The sequence below is a fragment of the Mauremys reevesii genome, linkage group 3 (assembly GCF_016161935.1).
Source record: "Mauremys reevesii isolate NIE-2019 linkage group 3, ASM1616193v1, whole genome shotgun sequence".
NCBI classification, from domain to species: domain Eukaryota; kingdom Metazoa; phylum Chordata; order Testudines; family Geoemydidae; genus Mauremys; species Mauremys reevesii.
The window spans coordinates 155,047,483-155,065,483 of NC_052625.1; the positions used below are offsets into that span (position 1 = coordinate 155,047,483).

Consider the following 18,001-nt stretch of genomic DNA (forward strand, 5'->3'; position numbering starts at 1 on the left):
GGGGTTCCTGGAAAAAGACGGGGATGGAAGATGAAAATGGGGCATGGCAAGGAACTGGATTGTGTAGCCCCATCTGATAGTGACTCTGACCCAGCTATCTGAGGAATTGAGACCCAAGCATTGTAAAAGTGGGCCAGCCTGTCCCCAGGGGGATGGAGGAATGACAGGACCAATGTTCTGGACAAAGGAGTCAAAACAAGCACTTGGTCTGTGTTGGGGGAAGGCATGAGGACTGTCTGAAGCCCGAGCCCAACTGCTTCCTCTTGTGAGATCTATCCCTCTTTCTAGGGTAGTCCCATTGTTTGGGAGGAAAAGGTTGCATGAAGAAATGTGGAGGGAGATATTGTTGCTGCTGCTGCACCCCATAGTGGCATCTTTGCCCCGAGAGCATGTACCCCAACAATCTCAAGCAGTTCTGTGAGGAGGAAGACCACCAATGGCTGGGCTGTGGCTGACTCAAAGCCACAACCGGCAACCTGGCAGATGATTTTGGCTTTGAGTAGGACAAAGAGCAGGATCTCCACGACCGAATAGCTTCCCACTGAGTACAAGGTCACTGATACGGGAAGGGTATCAGTGGCCTTGGAGTTACTGGGCAATGTAGGCCTGTATTGTTAGAGAATTAAGAATATATACCAAGTGTATTTGCGTTTACTTCTATCTTGTTAGAAGTTTAACAATGTGATCTAACTAGCTTGTAGATGCTAAACTCCTGTTCCTATCTATAATGTTTCATTACTATATTCTATTGATTCAGCGATCGAAAGGGGATATTAACATTAACTTCGGGATATGCACAATACATATCATGCCTTCTGAGACCTCATCATGCATGCAGTATTTTACATACTCACTAACAATTCCACTGCGAAGTACTGTGTGAACAAGTTCGGAGGAGGGGTACATTCTAAGTTACTCTGCTGGAGTCAATCAACCTGTGGCAATTTTGCACTGAAGAAGACATCACTCACTCGGTAGCAGTCCATTTTTGGGGGGTGCAAAATCACCTTGCTGACCACCTCTGCAGAGTTTTCTCAATAAGCCATGAATGGTTACTGAAGGAAAGTGTTCTCCAGGTTGTCTTCACAACCCAGGGCATCCCTGTGATTGACCAGTTTGCAAGGAGGGAAAACAGGAAGTGTCAACTATTCTGCTCTCCAGGGGATCTCGGCATAGGCTCCCTCTCAAACACCTTCCACTGCAGCTGGAAGTCAGCCCTTCTGTATGCCTACGTCCCCGTTCTGACCATTCGGCAGGTAATCCTCAAGGTCTAGGTGGATTGGGCCAAGCTCATTCTCATTGCTCCAGTGTGGCCAAGACAATGTTGGTTCTCAGTGTTGCTCCTTGCTCTGTTGGCTCTTCCTTCCATATCTCTTCCTCTCCATCCCGACCTGCTCACTCAGGACCACGGCCACACCCTGATATTTTACTCCTATGGAATATATTGAACTGAGTACAGTATATTTCATTGCAATTTGTCAGACTATCTGTTCAATTACAGGCTGAGCAAGTGCAGAATGGTGGTGGAATATAAATTATAGAGAGAGACATTTTACAGAACAATGGGTTATACTCTTTCACAGTGAAAAGCACTATTCACCTACATAGCACATGTGATTTTCTACAAGGTTTTTTTTTTTCATCTTAAGTGACTGCTTGCATCTCTGGGGTTACAGATCTCAACACACACAGGTCCAGGCATCAGGATTCAGCTTGCATGCGCCATGGTAAGCCACTGTCTCAGTGATTTACCCTTAAAATTCCTGATTTTTAACCAGGTTATCCCTGAACGATATCACTTTGCTGAGGATAACAGAACAAGATAAACATGTTAAAACTTTTTTTTCTAACTACTCTACTGTCCTGCCCAAGCATCCCAGTCCTCAGGCAAATCAATCATTAAAAAAAAAAAAAAAAAAAACACTGTTGCTTTTTGCAACACACACTCAGAGCTCCCTTCCAGGGGCGTCATTCTCTGCAGTTGTTTTTTGGGCTGGGGGGAGGAGCAGGGTAATTCAGGGGTGATAAAAAGCTGCTGCTGGGGGGGGGGGGTGTGAGTGTGTGCTCTCTCGAGGTCTTCCTCTTCTTCTTCCTCTTCATCTTCCCGCCTGAGTGGAACAGAACTACCTGTTACTACCTGTAACTGGAGGGCCACTCATTTCATATGTTGGCATCTAGTTTTCTGTAACATGCTATTCTGCTATGTCCAAGTAAAGAGATAAGAACTAGAACTAGGAAAACCTATTTTTTCCTAATTGCACACCTTTCAAAAGTTTGAGAAACACTGATGTATATGCCCTTTCCCATACAGAGACCCATTCAGCTAAATCAATTCCTTTGTCCAAATCCGTCTCCCACCTTTCATCTTGGTTGTTTTCCTACCCACTTCTTTTTCAATCAAAATATCTTAGAAATAAAACATTTTGGTCCAGATCACTTCTGGGTCAAATCTTCAATTGTGCTTAAAGGTCCAAATAGAGCTATTTTGTACCCAAATTTGACAATAAAATGTTTGACTTCTACATATTGAAAATACAGGATCTTTATATTATTTACATTATTACATGTCTCTTGGTATGATTTCAAATCAGGACCCAGGAACAGCTGTACAAATTGAATAACCTTAGCTCTTACAGTGAATAGTTACTTTGATATTTCCTGGGGATAAATTCCTGATTATTAATTAAAGTCGCTAAGGGAGAAGTCCTCTGCAGCAGGAATTAAAAAAAAAATTGTCCAAAGCTGCTAAGGTAGTCTAGAATAGATGAATATTTTTTTCCAATGTTTTGGTGACAAATTTCTTTTAAACCCAACAACTGCTACAAATAGCTATATATGGGCTCCAGCCTTGTTTGAGTTTTACCCAGCATGTGTATGATTTATAGTTAACACAACTGATCACACCTTTTAATTGTGATGCATAATAAACTATATGAGTGAAAGCCAGCCCTCCCCTCATTGTAGGTCTGTGCAGACCTTTAGAATGCACACTTTGTCTTTCATGTTTCCATATGAATTTTAATAGTGCATCCTGCCATGTTTTTAACGTCATGTGTTTGACCAGTAAAGCCAGTCAAAGGGTACATTGGTAGAGAAGAGGAATGCCAATCACCAAATACTGAATTGCATTGTGTCAAATGCCTAACCAGAAAAAGAGGATTCATCTTCTGTTTATTCACCTTGTTATTTCTTCATGTATACAGTCTCTCTCATATTTCTGCAAGTCCCAGTGATTAAAAACAGAATCTAACTTGGGGCAAATGGATTTTTAACCAAAGAAACACAATGAATTCTTTCCAGCAAGGAATTTTTGTAAGTTAGGATACTGACTGGAAGAAAAGATTCAAGGTGAGGGATATTTCATTTTTAAAGCTTTTGATGTAAGAAGAAGATTTTCCTCACAGAAAAATAGCCATCTTTAAGACAGAGGGGCAGATCCTCAGATTGTCCAGTTGTGATAGCTCTATTGAAGTCAGTAGAGCAAGGACACTTTCCACAGGGTGGAGATTTGCCCCTATTTTTTCTTTTAGTTCTAATTTTCATATATGTTAGAAAAAATGTTAACTTATGAAATATAAAAATGGAAGATTTGGGGGAAGATATTTGCATTTTACTCTTTGGTCTTAGTTTATTCTACAAAAATAACTAGAAAATAAACTGTTTAATGTAGTTACAGTCTAATTAAGTTCAAATTGCACCATATCCTTTCCCAGCCAGGAGGGAGTACTGCCAAGTAGCCATTATAAAACTATGGCTTGAGAAAAAGAGCATGGTTTGCAAGATAATCTCGGGATGGCGCTAAGGGAGTGGTTAGTTAAAATTTTGGTCAGTGAAAAAGGTACCATAGGAACTATTTATGTGCATTATTTAAAAAAAAAAATCTGTACAGGATCTTTTATTATAGGATTAATTTCTAGGCCAAGAACACAATATTTCCCCAGTTTTTAAATCAGAAATTGCAAAGATGTTATGAAAAATTTCCCACAGACGAGTTTAGAATTTGTTCCCTAGTACTTACCTTGATCCTACACATTAAGAACCTTGAAACATTAAAAAAAACTATTTTGAAACTTTTTAAAAGCCTTCTTGTATGATGGTTTTACAAGGTGAATGAGACCGAACTTCTTTTCATTTGTGCCTTAAAGTAGGATTATATCAAGTAGATGTTAAAATAAAGTATATTGAAAGAACAAAATTCTCTCACTCTTCTTTAGACTAATCCTATAAGAAATAAACTGAAGTGATAATGTAACTTTTGCACACTATTTGGCTCAATGGCATGACAACAAAGTGAGTTTACAGGCTGATCTACGGCTTCATTGTGGTGCTGACAGGTTCACTGTATGTTAAAGAATAATACTTGCACTGCTCATAAAGCCAACAATCTCCAGTACTGATAACAGTGCCCATAGCAATAGTATTAGAGGAATTGAAATGACAGCTCTGACCTTCTAGTTTCATGAAATGTGTCTTTCTTTGGATTACTGTGCTTGCACAGAAGGGAACAAACAGTGCAGAATAGTAGAGAACAACTTACTTCCATACAAGGTATCCTTGTACATGAGATCAGTCCATTCCTCCTAGATGCACAGCTTATGTGGATGCCACAGGCTGGATTCTGCAGCCTGCCAAGTTCACTTTGCACCATTTACACAACACAAAGTGAATTTAAAATAACCAGACATTTGCACTTCTCTGCATCTTCCTGGGCCAGCTCTCTCTTGGCTCCACTGTACAGTGTAAAGGGGAGCAGGGGGTGGGAACAGGAGGAGAAGGAGCATGACAGAATAAGGCTTTACTATATTTGATCCATCTCTGATGGATCTTCTACTAAGTGTAAATTAAAGCTGCCCCTTTCCACCCCATCTCTTTAATTTGAGCAGGATCATGCCACTGAGAATAGTGGGAGTGTATTGGGCTTCCTGTCAGCTCCCACTCTCATTGTGCCCAAGCAGAGGTTGGACCAGCAAAGAATCAAGGCCAACAAGTTCATGCCTGATTAATTTAGAGATTGAAGACTGGGTCAGTTTTAAATGTTCATCTTTACAGACTTGCATAGTCAGCATAACAGAAGTGTAAAATTTAGTTAATTCTCACACATTAATATAAAGAATAGTGGTGTCATATTTGTTAAAAGTCACAGGTGCTGTTTTAAACAGTATAAAACACACGCCATATTGTCTGAATTGACATTTCATTCCATGTGATAAATCCTGATGTGACAGTGATTTTTGCAGTAGTAAAATTAATTTTTCAGTATTACAATTATTTTAATTTAGCAACACTGCAATTTCAAACCTACTTGCTACTTACAAGTATTTAATAAAAAACACCCTCAACCTAATGTTGTCTAGTAAGTGAGCCATTACACGTATTACCATGGCATTTACACATCATGACTATAAACCATGAGTCACAGGTGTTAATACATTTATAAAGCTGCAGAACAGCAGCACTGGAATAATGGGAAATTAATTCAGCTTTACTGTGTTTAATATTCATTTGCATTGAAAAGAAAATGATTAAATGATAGAACATCTCAGTTTTGGTTTTAGAAAGCCACTTTGTCCCTTATCCCCACAAATCACCAGATGTAGCCTCTGAAAAGACTGAACCAGTTCAGTACATAAGGTTTGGGCAGGCACTGGGAAGGAAAGAAACTCTTCTCTTTACATTTTTCATTGTCATGTAAATAAAAAGAGATAACCAAATAACACGTGACTGTTACAACAGGAGATGAAACCCAAAAAACTGGATAGTTGCTTCTATCCACAACAATGAAATGATATTTAGTGTTTGCTGCCCACTTGATATTTTTGGATTTTCAAGACCTGAAAGTCAATAAGTTTGCTATGAAAGTCAAAGTTCAACAGATCATAAATTTGGGAGAAAGGTCCAATTTTTAGAAGAATACAGAAAACACTACTATTTACAAATACAAATAATTCAGGATGGAGGTTCAATAATTTACTATTCATTGTTCTTAAAGCAGGACTCATATGTTAAGGGAGAAGTTTCTAGAAAATAAAAATAAATAAATAAAATAGGATATGCTAGTTACAAATTGTTTTTGTCCTTCTCACCTTCATATTTTCTTCTATACTATCAGGAGGCCCTGAAATGACAATTCTTTTCCAGTGTACTAACCACTTACCTTTCTTCATTTCAATTCCGCTGGAAATCCCATTTATTCTTTTCAGCCCACAAATGCTAACTACATTAATATAATACTATTACCATTCACTCCCATTTGTTTATGAGCAAGAAAGCTCTAAGTTATCATCACACTCTGGTCTCACAGTGTGTGCTGTCCTTTATTGAGATTGTGAGCTCCTTTGGGTAAGGACTGTGTCTTTATTTGTGTTGTATATGGCATATACATAATACAAATTGTGTAAAAATCAATGGTCCATAAACCATAATGTTACCTTTTGGGTAGCTAGACCTATGATAAATGCAGGATGTTTAACCTGCTCTGATTACTTGGCACTTGGCGTCTGTTAGAAATCAGATCCAATGCAATCAGAGCAGTGATGTGAGATATACAAAAACACCACACCCCACAGGTTTAGGAATCTTCTGCCCACCAGTGATTGATCTCAGGTGAATTGCAAGGTGAGGCTTAGGATACTGGAAGAAGACAATGTCCGTTTGCCCTGTTAGCCAGAGTAAGAGCACTATGTCAGTAGCCCTCAGAAGAATAATAGAAATTAAAGGTGGAAAAAATAATCTAATCCACCTCAATCAGTATAAATTATTGCCTACACTCACTCTCTGTGCTTTGCCCAATCTAGTTTTAAATTGCTCAAGGTAAGGGTCCTTTATTTCCTTTGGAAAACTTCTCCATAGTCAAACAAACATTCTCCAACTACCATCTACGTATACCGCAACTTCCATTAAGTAAAAAATATGCCTTCTGCATTTTCTTCAGAGCCAAGCATGCCATCAGCATTTAAACAGGGAATAAATTGAACAACTACTGGTTCTTATTAATTAATGTCTAAAGTGGCAAATTTAGACTCGTTGACTCAGTTTTCACAATGAAGAACTGTTACTACCAGGGAGTGCATGTTTTTAAAATGATCACCTTAAAATAAAGGGAAGCTGAATAAAGAGTGGCAGCAGCAGCTGGAATCATGTCCCTATGTCCAAACAAAGTTTATTCATAAGACTCAAGGAGATCATGGCACAGCTGCAAGGGAAATACTTATAAGTCAACAAGCACTTCAGAGCAGAAGAATGGGAAACATAACCAAAGAACTGAGAACTCTCTGTAGAGTTAGAAAAAAATCCTAACGTCAACAAATCATATTTCAGAAAACTGAGATTGAATAATCTCATATAATAATTTTTAATGATTACAGATGTTGATTGTAACTTCTGTTATTTATTACCATTACTGGATAATACAACATCCCTCTCTCTCTCTCTCTCGGTTCCTAAACAAACAACTTTAAATGTGACTAAATTTTCCTAATCTATAACACATTTTCTTTTAAAGCATTAACAGGGGAAAATTGACTGGTACTTTTGAAGAGGTATGGTAGCTGGTTACACCCCAGCCCTTAAAAAGAGCATAGCTCATAAGTAGTTTGTACTTTCCATAGTTCAGGAGCTATATCCTCCATGGTCTTCCCCCAACATGATTTTAAATTGGGCAATGTTAGGTACTTATATGTGCCTCATAACCACAGTACCAGAGCACCACACAATCTTCAATGCATTTATTCCCACAAACATACTTGTCAGTTAGGGAAGTACTATTATCCCCCTTTTGCAGATGGGGAATGAGGCAGAGAGAGACTAAGGCCTAGACCCACAAAAGGGACTTAGCCTTTGCCATGTTGAGCATCACAACACCTAACTTTCATGTGCCTAGAAAAAAACACAGGAACACCACTACAATCCACAAAGCCTGAGTTAGACACCTACACTCCCTATACCATGAATGGAGTGAGATAGGCAGCTTAGAATGTCATCCACAAAGCCAGCATGACAGGGAACTGTCTAAGTTAGCCAATGGGAAATCACAACAACTAGGGTGTGTACTAAGCCCTGCTCCTCTTTCAGAGGTAGATCCTGAAGTCTGGGCTGCAGGGAGGCACCTATCTCTGCTTGTGATTCACAAATCAGGGAAAGACAGGCATTTGTCTGCCTAAATCATGTGTAGGGCCAGATCCAATAGGCACATTCCCCACAAAATGGCTGGGGGGTGGGAGGAGGAAGGGAGAGGAGAAAGATATCCCCTAAACCTTGTGGTCACAGTACTCCCCTGAGATGTGGGAGAGTCCTAGTTTTCAAGTCCCCTCTCTGCCTGATGAGGAGAAGAGATTGAACAGGAATCTCAGGTGAGTGTTCTAACCACCAGGCTATAGAGTCATGCTAATTTTTTCTCTGACCCAAATAATATTTAATTATCCAATCATTTAATTAAAGCAGAACTACTTAAATAGGAGAGATTGAGGGAGCCCCACATCAAAATATCCCATAAGCAATGGGTAAAGCACTCACTTGAGAGATGGCCGATCTCTATTCAAATCCCTTCTCCTCAGACAGCAGGTGGGAGTCCCCAGGTGAGTACCCTAGCCACGAGGCTAAAGGTTATAAGGGAGGTCTGCCTCGAGCTTCCCACCCTTCACTTCCCTAGCTCTTTTCTGTAGAGTTAGGTGGCCTCTGACAACCATCTTTCTCCTGGTTCATGAACTGCTCTGGGGCTCAAGTGGGAGATAGGTTCCTGGTGTTCTAGAGTGAGGTAGCAGTGCACATGCTCAGAGGTAGAAACATAAGCACTGAGGGAACTTTTACAGCAAAAACTTAAGCACTAAGCAAGGCGCCTATGGGTTCAATGGCAGCTAAGCAGGAGTTTTGTGGATAGCAGTGGTGCCTAAAAACAGGAGTCAGGTACTTAAGAACTTTTGTAGATCCCACTCTAAGTGACTTGCCCAAGGTAACATAAGATGTCCATGACAGAACAAGACTTCCATCCAGGTTTTCAGTGGCCTGGGTAGTGTTCCAACCATTGGACCATCTTTCCACAGGACGTTAAGGAGTTTAGTTCCTTGGGTTAACATAGGTGTTGCTGCACTGTTTCTGACCACAGGTTCTCTAAGATGGAGACATAACTATCTTCTGAAAGTTTTGCTCATGTTGTCTCCTGGTGCAGGGCATGTGGTTCTTTGCCAGGGAATCCACATTCCTTGGGAGTTTTTTGTGCCAGTTGTATGTCTAAGTAGATCCACAGGAGAATTTACAAGGGGCTACACTTTGAGGAACAGGCTATTGTACTTGTGTTCTATTATGGGTTTCTGGTGTTGGGATTTGAATATGATAGTATACTTTGGTTAAGAGTGACTGATGTAATAAATATATTATTAATAGGAAAAAATTTAGCATATAACCACACATTCAGTACTTCTCTCACACAGTGAGTCAAATTCTGCAGTGGAAGAGCAAGGGGGGTGTAAATCAAATCCACATATGTAAGTAAACCCAAGCTGGGATTCTGCAATGGGAATTCAAAAAAGGCAGGCGGGTTTAAGTCTTGGATATAGTGGACTAAATTTTTACCTCAGTTACACTGGTGAGACTTCAGAAAGTCAATTCTGCCATTGGTTGTCCCTCAACGATTTCAGTATCAGTTGGATATAAAAGAGCAAAATTTGTTACCTGCTAAATGTTATGTAACTACATACAGTGATCTCCATTAAAAAGTCAGCTTACGCCAATAGACGTCACATATAAGAGATAATATAGTAAATGTTGATTTTTGCACACACCCCCATAGTAATTACATAATTTTACACATTTGCAAATTGATTGGTAATTAAAATATATCTCCAAACTAATTATTTGTATTCTCACCAAGTAGGACATGCTGTGTAAATAAAAAGCTGCCAGTTACCATGGAAGTAAGGAATACAATCATGTTAGCGCCCTGTAACTTGAAGCTTTACCGAGTATTTTTGTCATGCTAGACACTGTAGGGTTAATATAAAAGCTTATCTACATACACACATCCTAACACAATAGGCTGGGAACACTGAAAATATATTATGTCTAATTAATATGAAGCATATTGTTAAGTTCTTATTCTACCATAGCAGAAAATAGAGCTTTGTCTGTGAAAGAGCTAAGGACTTCAGAACTAGGCCCTATGTGAGGACAGAAGTTATCTCAAGTATCATAGGTTGAAAACATTTAACCACAAAAAACTGCACAAATGAAGTGATTTACCTTTTCACCTTCTTCTCCTTTATTACCCTCAAAGCCACGTTCTCCCTGTTATGGTAAAAAAAAATAACAAGACTGATTGACAGGAAATCTTAAGCAAATGTCATATACATAAACAATCTACACTATTTCTATTGCATTTAGTTGTATTTCAGGTTAAAAATAAGACTTGACAAGGCTACACAACTTGGATACTGAATATCTTGTCAGCACCTCAAAAGATCTGAAACTTATGTGGAAAACTGGAATGGTTTTCTATGGTTTTGGCAGCTAACTCTGATTATAGTCCATTGAGGTTAGTCCAATCATCCCTGTCCAAGATACCAACCCTTTCATTCTGAAAATCAATGTTTTATTTATTTAATTTAAATTTATAAGTGTGACTTGCCAGGTGTCAAGGTGCGGTTCAATCACTGTGTATACAAAGCTTATTCAACCAAGAAGACCTCTCTATGAAAAACATACAGAATTATTTGAGCTTTGTAGCATATGCTGAAGGTCACTATATCCAAGCTCAGATGGATCCAAAGGGAAGTGGATTCCTGATTTGAGTATCCTTCACCAAAAAAGACCAGTTACCATTTTCCTTCTATTTAAATTATGGAGTTCTTAGATCAAGCGCTGTACCTGAACATAACAGCTCTGGTCTCTAATGTAGTCAAGATACAAACTAACAAAACCAACACCTTTAATTTACCCAGATATTAATGTACATGTGACGGTTTCCCCCCAGGTTGCCGCCTAGAACTGAGGTGTGACGGGTTTGGGTCCTTTGGGGTGTTACCTTATGTGCTGGGATGCCACTGAGTCAGCCTATTCTGCCATCCTGGGTCCCCTTTACCTGGCCTTGCTGGGTTAGGCTCACGAGCCTCTTCCAGCCAAGCACACAGGCAGGGCCACACCCAGCTGCACAGAAAGACAGAGATCCACTCTGGAAAGATTCGGCCTTCGGGGCTGACCTCAACACTCTGTACCCCTTAAAGGGAGTGGGCACTAAACCCAAAAGGTTTTATGAAATTCGCCCCCTCCCTCAATGTGGAGGAAGATGTGCACAACTTCTTCCCCCCCCCATTAGAAATTACTTAAACTGGGTTATATTATAAACAAGAAATAAGTTTATTAACTACAAAAAGTGAATTTTCAGAGAATGTAAGAGATAACAGACAGAACAAAGAAGATTACTGACCAAATAAAACAAAATACGTAAGCTAAACTCAATATACTTAAGAAACAAGCTACAACATGTAAATTCTCACCCTAACTGTTATTTTAGGCAGGTTGCAAAGTTTCTGTGGTTCAGAGTTCCAGTTATATTCCTTTTGAGACTGGACTTCTGTCTCAATCTGGACTCCCCCCTTCCCTTCAGGTGGCTTTAGCAGTTTTTTTTCTTGGGCAGACTGGCCATGTAGAGGAGGAGTCCTGTTTGTCTTCCTCTCCACCCTTAAATAGGATTTACATAAGGTGGGAATCCTTTGTTCCCAAACTTGACCCTTTCCCCTTCCCTTCCTGTGAAAAGTTACAAGAAGTCCCAGTTAAGTTTAGTATCAGGTGACAAGACCACCTGACTCTGTAGTACAGGGATCAGCAACCTTTCGCACGCAGCCCGCCAGAGCAGGCTGGTTTGGTGGGCTGAGCTGGTTTGTTTACCTGCCATGTCCACAGGTTCGGCTGATCGCAGCTCCCACTGGCTGCAGTTCACCGCTCCAGGCCAATGGGGGTGGCGGGAAGCGGCGGCTGGCACATCCTTCTGCCCACACCGCTTACCGCAGCCCTCATTGGCCTGGGATGGCGAACCGTGGCCAGTGGGAGCCACGATCAGCTGAACCTGCGGATGCGGCAGGTAAACAAACCGGCCCAGCCCACCAAGGTGTTTACCCTGGCGAGCCATGTGCCGAAGGTTGCCAATCCCCTGCTGTAGTATTACAGCATCCATGAGTCAGTGGCATAATTGAGCATCCGCAGGAAGGCCAAGCCTTTTCATAGTCCATTGTCCTTGCTGATGGGCCATCATCCCTGTCTGGCTTTTCCACTGTTGTACCTGAAGTGTTACCAGTGGTGTCACCCAAAGTAGCATAGTTGAAAAACAGATGCATAGTTAATATTCCTAACTTCAGATATAGAAATGATACAGGCATAGAAACTGGATAATCACCTTCAGTAAATTTTCCAATGATATCTTACAAGACCTATCTTGCATAAAGTACATCTTGGTTATGTCATATTCATAACATAAGGATATTTTCATGAAGAACACGGAGTGAAATGTCACATGGGCTCCCACTGAGCCCCCGACCCACTAGCCTGGGCTCCCACTCACCCTGTAATGCTGTGACAAGTTGCAGACACACTCCTGTTCTCTCACTTCCCCCAGCACACAGGTAGAGATACACCCAGCTGTCATAACATGCAGACTGGCTTTCTGACCAGCCTCTGCATGAGAAGGCTATACAACTAGGGCACTTACCAGCTTCTCAGGTGCACACTACTGCACACCTCTTTCAGACACACACCTCTGTGCTCTCTAGAGTGGGATCGATCCCCTGTTTAGCTGTGGCTCATAGCTAACAGCCAGAACAGTTCTTTTGCTGGTAGGCACTATGCCCTCCCTCTTTGAATTGGGCTTGCCTCCAGCTGCAGAGTTCATGGAACCCTCACCCACCTCAGTGGTCTCTAGGATTCCACCCCGAACCTCTGGGCTTCCCTCTAGGACACATCTTCCTATGCATTCTAGAGTGAGTTCAATCCCTTGCTCAACTGCAACCTGCTGGCAGCCAGCAAGCTGGACAGTCTTCTCACTGACAGGAAATACATTTTCCTCCCCCTTTGAGGAAAAGCTGCTTTTAGCCACTGGCAGTAGGAGCTGGTCTCAACCACACCCACCCCTGTTAGCAGACTGTCTTCCACTGCTTCAGAGGAATTAAAGAAACACTCTCCCATTCCCACAGCAGTTCCTGAGACTTCACCCTTTCCCTCTGGGGTTTCAGCACAATATTGCTCCTTGCTACTGACAGACCCCTTGACGGCCTGAGTGACATTGAAAAAGTCATTGCCAAGTAACAGTTGTGTTGGGGTTACCACGTACTACAGCCACAGTTAATTCAGCTTTCAAACCCCAGTTTCTATGTGCACTTTAGCCAATGGCACAAGGATTTTGTGACCTCCTACTAACAAAGTCTCTGCCATCTGCCCTGGCAGTATATCTTTCTCCTGAACAAGGTCTCTTCTGACCACAGAAATGTCTGCACCAGTTGTTCCTTGCCATTAATTCTGACAGTCTTTATGTGTTTCCTGCCTGGCTGTGCAGAGGCTACTTTTACAAACCCAGTATGATAAGTGGCAATTGCCAGAGGTGCCTCTGTGCTCTGGGTAGCAGCGTTCCCATGAGTTGCTTGCCCTGTGCTGAGTGGGAACAGGCAGCATTTATTCCTAAGGTGCTCAGTGGAATTACAATAGCAGCACCTTCTGGGCTCTTCTGTTTTTAACAGGGGACTTGGGGCAAGGACAAGAGGAATGGACTTGGGGAGATGAACATCCAGCCTCCCATCCATCCTCCCTTTCCCCAGGAGGGAAACAGAACCCTGTTTCCCTCAAACTTAAACCCCTCTGCCTGTGATTTATTTCTAATAGATACTTGGGTTTGTTCAAATTGATCAGCTAGAGTAGCACATTCATCAACAGCCTTTACCTTTTTATCCCATAAACACCGTTTTACATCATCATCATCATCATCACCACCACCACCACCACCACCACCACATAAATTCAGGAAATGTTCCTGAGAAAAAAGATCACATTTCTTCAAAGCCTGTAATACCTTTTCCCCTTACCCACTTATCCATCAAATTTCTCATTCCAGCACCTCTCTTAAGGCTTCTAAATTTTACTCTATACACCTGAAACAATCTGAAATGGTTTTAAAACCATTTCTTTGAATGTACCATGTTCTGAAGCATCTCCAATTGGAATTTTATTGAATATATCCAGAGCTCTCCCAGACAACTTTGCAACCAAAGTGGGCATCTTTTGGTCTTCAGGAATCTCATGGAATACACACAGCCTCTCAAAGGTGATGAAATATTCAGCAATGTCCCCCGTCTTGTTGTACGCAGGACACGATCGTTCCCATTTGTGAATTTTTGGAGAACTGTGGGGGGGGGGGTGCTGGTTCCACTTCTTTATCAAATCCAGTTCATGCTTCCTCTCTTTTTCCCTCTCCTCCAGGCCTCCATTTCTTTGTCTTGCAATTCCAAGGCTCTCTGGTGTGCAGCTTTTTGCTTGGCCTCTTCTGCTTGTGTGGTTCTCTGGTGTGCAGCTTCTTGTTCATTAATCTCCATTTGTTTTAATTCCATTTGTCTTCTGTGCTCCTTCTCCCTCTCTTCTGCCTGCAATCTGCCATGCTCCAGCTTCTTGTTAGGTTCACTTATTTTCCTGTTTTTTGTCCATACTTCCCTTGCCCAAAATAAGCAAACAGAAAATAACAAAACTGGTAATCACTTTGACTGAGCTCTAGCCACCACACTTAAAACTCATATAAAATCACCACCAGTGTTTCAGGAGTAACAAGCTGTGCATATGACCCTGCGCCACTGTGAGGGGTTCCCCCCTGGGATGCTGCCTGCAACTGGGGTACCACTGAGCCACCTGACCTACCAGCCTGGGCTCCCACTCACTCTGCAATGCTGTGACTAGCTGCAGACATGTTCCTGTCTCACACTTTCGTCAGCTCACGGATAGGGACACACCGAGCTGTAATAACATGCAGACAGGCTTTCTGACCAGCCCCAGCATCAGAAGACTACTCAGCTAGGGCACTTACCAGCTTCCCATGTGCACATCCCCGATCCCCAAAATTATACTGTCTTGCACTGCACAGAGAACTGTATAGCCTAAGCTCACAGAATTTGCCCTCTCCCTCAATGTGGAGAAAGACATGCAACAGCTTTCTGCCCCAAGTATGATTTCCACACACTGGTTTTATACAAAACAAAACCAAGTTTATTAACTACAAAAGATAGGTTTTAAGTGATTATAAGGGATAGCAAACAGATCAAAGCAGATTACCTCGCAAATAAACAAAACCACAATCTAAGCTTAATATAGATCCATTAAAGAGATTGGATACGAGTAGCAAATTCTCATCCTAAATGATGATTTAAGCCATCTGCAGAGATTCTTAAAGAGCAAGCTGCACTTGCTTGCAGCTTAAAACCCCAGGTACTCCTTTCACAGGCTAGAAATCCCTCTAGCCTGGGTTCAGCCCTTCCCCCAGTTCAGTCCTTCTTCCTCGGGTATTTTCAGGAGTTTCCTTGGGTGAGGCGTCAGTGAAGAACCACAATGTCACTCCCCTGCTTTAAATAGCTTTTGCATATGGCAGGAACCCTTTGTCTCCAGGCTTAGTTCCCACACCTTTTAGTGGAAAAACACTGGTATTCCAAGATGGAGTCCAGTACCAGGTGGCTTGGTCACATGACCCTGTAGGGTCACAGTAGACATAACTCCTGTTTTTAGCGTCCTCAGGAAGGCTCCCCAGTGGGAGATTAGTTTCTTCTAGAACCTATTATTCTCCCTAATGGCCCTTCCCAGCCAGCCAGCCATCTAGACTGACTGCATTCTGCCTAATGGGTGTTCCCAGGTGTAAACACATTTTAATAGATGTATAGACAATATTCCTAACTTCAGATACCAAAATGATACTTGCATACAAATATGATAATCATATTCTGAGAATCATAACCTTTTCAAGGATATTAGACATGATCTATCTTGCATAAAATACATCGTAGTTATGCCATAATCATATCATAATGATATTACTATGAAGAATATGGGATGCAATGCCACAACATACACCCTATTTAATGAGAAATGCAATCAAAGTTCTATTCCTTCAAGTATAGGAACAGGCAAACTACCTAATCCAAACACACATTCCATACTCCACACACCCCCAAAACCATCTAGCAGGAGGTGGTTCTCATTTCATCTTTCTTTCTTAGCATCCACATCCAAAGCACTGATATGGCATATATGAAGTCTATAGATCTGGAGATCAAGAAAATGTAAATCTCCCAAATCGCAGCATATGGTATTTCTCTCACTTTACTGCAAAAATTCCCCATTTTGATTTTGTAATCCTCTCTCCCCTTCTAACTTCACCTTTTGAAGAATTCCATTCCCTTATATAGCAGCCTAAACTTTAAATGAGGGTAGGTGAAACAGTAGGCTACAACATGCAAGCTTCCTATTTACAGTATGTTGCCAAATAATTCAGTTGACACAGCATCATGAGCTACATCGGGGAATCAAGCTCAAAGTTTTGAGATGCACAGATTCATATACCAGCAAATAGTTCAGGGCTTTCCAGCAGCTGTTTGTGGTGGCTGCATTATTCTTACTGTTTTGGCTGATGTGGTTGGTGAAGTCAACAGCTTATATGTCAGTTTTAGTAGTATGCCTAAGATAAAGTATGCAGAACTTAGTCCAGCTACGATAGCAGCCCATGCTTTTCTGCTGGAAAATGTGTATGTGGTGTTTCTTAAAATAATTTAGAAATGTTTCTTCATTTTTGTTTCTCCGATATAAATTCTGATATATATGTCCCATTATGCATCTTTGATATATTCCTACAAAAATGGCATTTCCTCCATTTAGCTTCATCAGATGTAAGATTGCAAATCTTTTGTGACTGTGAAAACAAGATGTCAAATTGATCATATAAGTTCCCAAAGCAAACTAGGTACCTGTGCAAATAAAATGTGGGTAGGTGAGCAGCTCTTCCAGTAGAAATTGAACTAATTTTCAATTTTCCCTACAGCTAGAATCTGAGCTCTTAGATTTTATCAAACATCTATGATGCTACTAGCGTTAGTTAGTTATTTCCAATATAATCTCTGGCGCACTATGTGTTTTCCAAACGTTTGGAAAAGAATCTCTATCCACAAGAGCTTACAGTTAAGCAAACAAAGACAGCAGGTAAGGGAAAAGTGGAATAAATAAATATAAATAGGATAGGAAAGTTATGCCCAACTTACTCAAGCATGAAAGCAACCAACAGCAATTTTCTTGAAGGCAAAAAAGCTGAGTATCATGAAATGTGTGGACAGACAATAAGACCAGATGACAAGTGGAAGTAAACCACATAACAGTTCTGGGTTCATCATGCATTTATTCCCCACTGTGATTATTCATTGCCTACAATGTGTTTTTCTTAGCAACAGTAGATTTAGAGATGTTCATGCAAATGAACATTTGCAGGATATCTAAAAGACTCTCTCCTTTCTTTCCACACTCAGACTCCTTTAAATATGTAGCCCTGTTCTTTCAATGGGAGTTTTAATAGTGCTATGTTAGTGGAATAATTTGCTATTTCTAGTTTTTAAAGCTTGGTCTACACACAGAGTTCAACTGAAATAACTAAAGGAGTGATTTTATATCATTTTAGAAAAGCCAATGCAATTTTCTACATACACACTAGGATATCCATTTACGCCAGGCTTATTGCAGGTGCAAGATAAACAGAAATAAACAAGCCCACATAAAAAGTTGCACTGGTTTAACCAAACCAGTTTAGTTTACCCCTAAAGCACATGTTCCAAAATGGTAGCCTACACAGGAGCGCACCTACCACAGGACTGGAAGAAGCCATTTCTGAACTGGTTTAGACCATATCTATCAGTAAAACATACTACTAAATATATACATATTGCACACAAAAAGCTACATTAAGAGAATTATTAAGGTTGCGAAGTCAAGAACTTAGGAAATCTTAGTT

At 40.9% G+C, this 18,001-nt stretch overlaps 1 protein-coding gene across 1 annotated transcript in view; it reads right to left on the reverse strand.

The window, feature by feature from the left end:
- The window catches only part of COL19A1 (collagen type XIX alpha 1 chain), a 332,172-nt gene that overhangs the window by 212,401 nt on the left and 101,770 nt on the right, over positions 1-18,001 (reverse strand). The window contains exon 12 of the mRNA XM_039532738.1: positions 10,234-10,278. Within this exon, the coding sequence (XP_039388672.1) occupies positions 10,234-10,278 (45 nt within the window). The remainder of the gene's footprint in view (positions 1-10,233; positions 10,279-18,001) is intronic.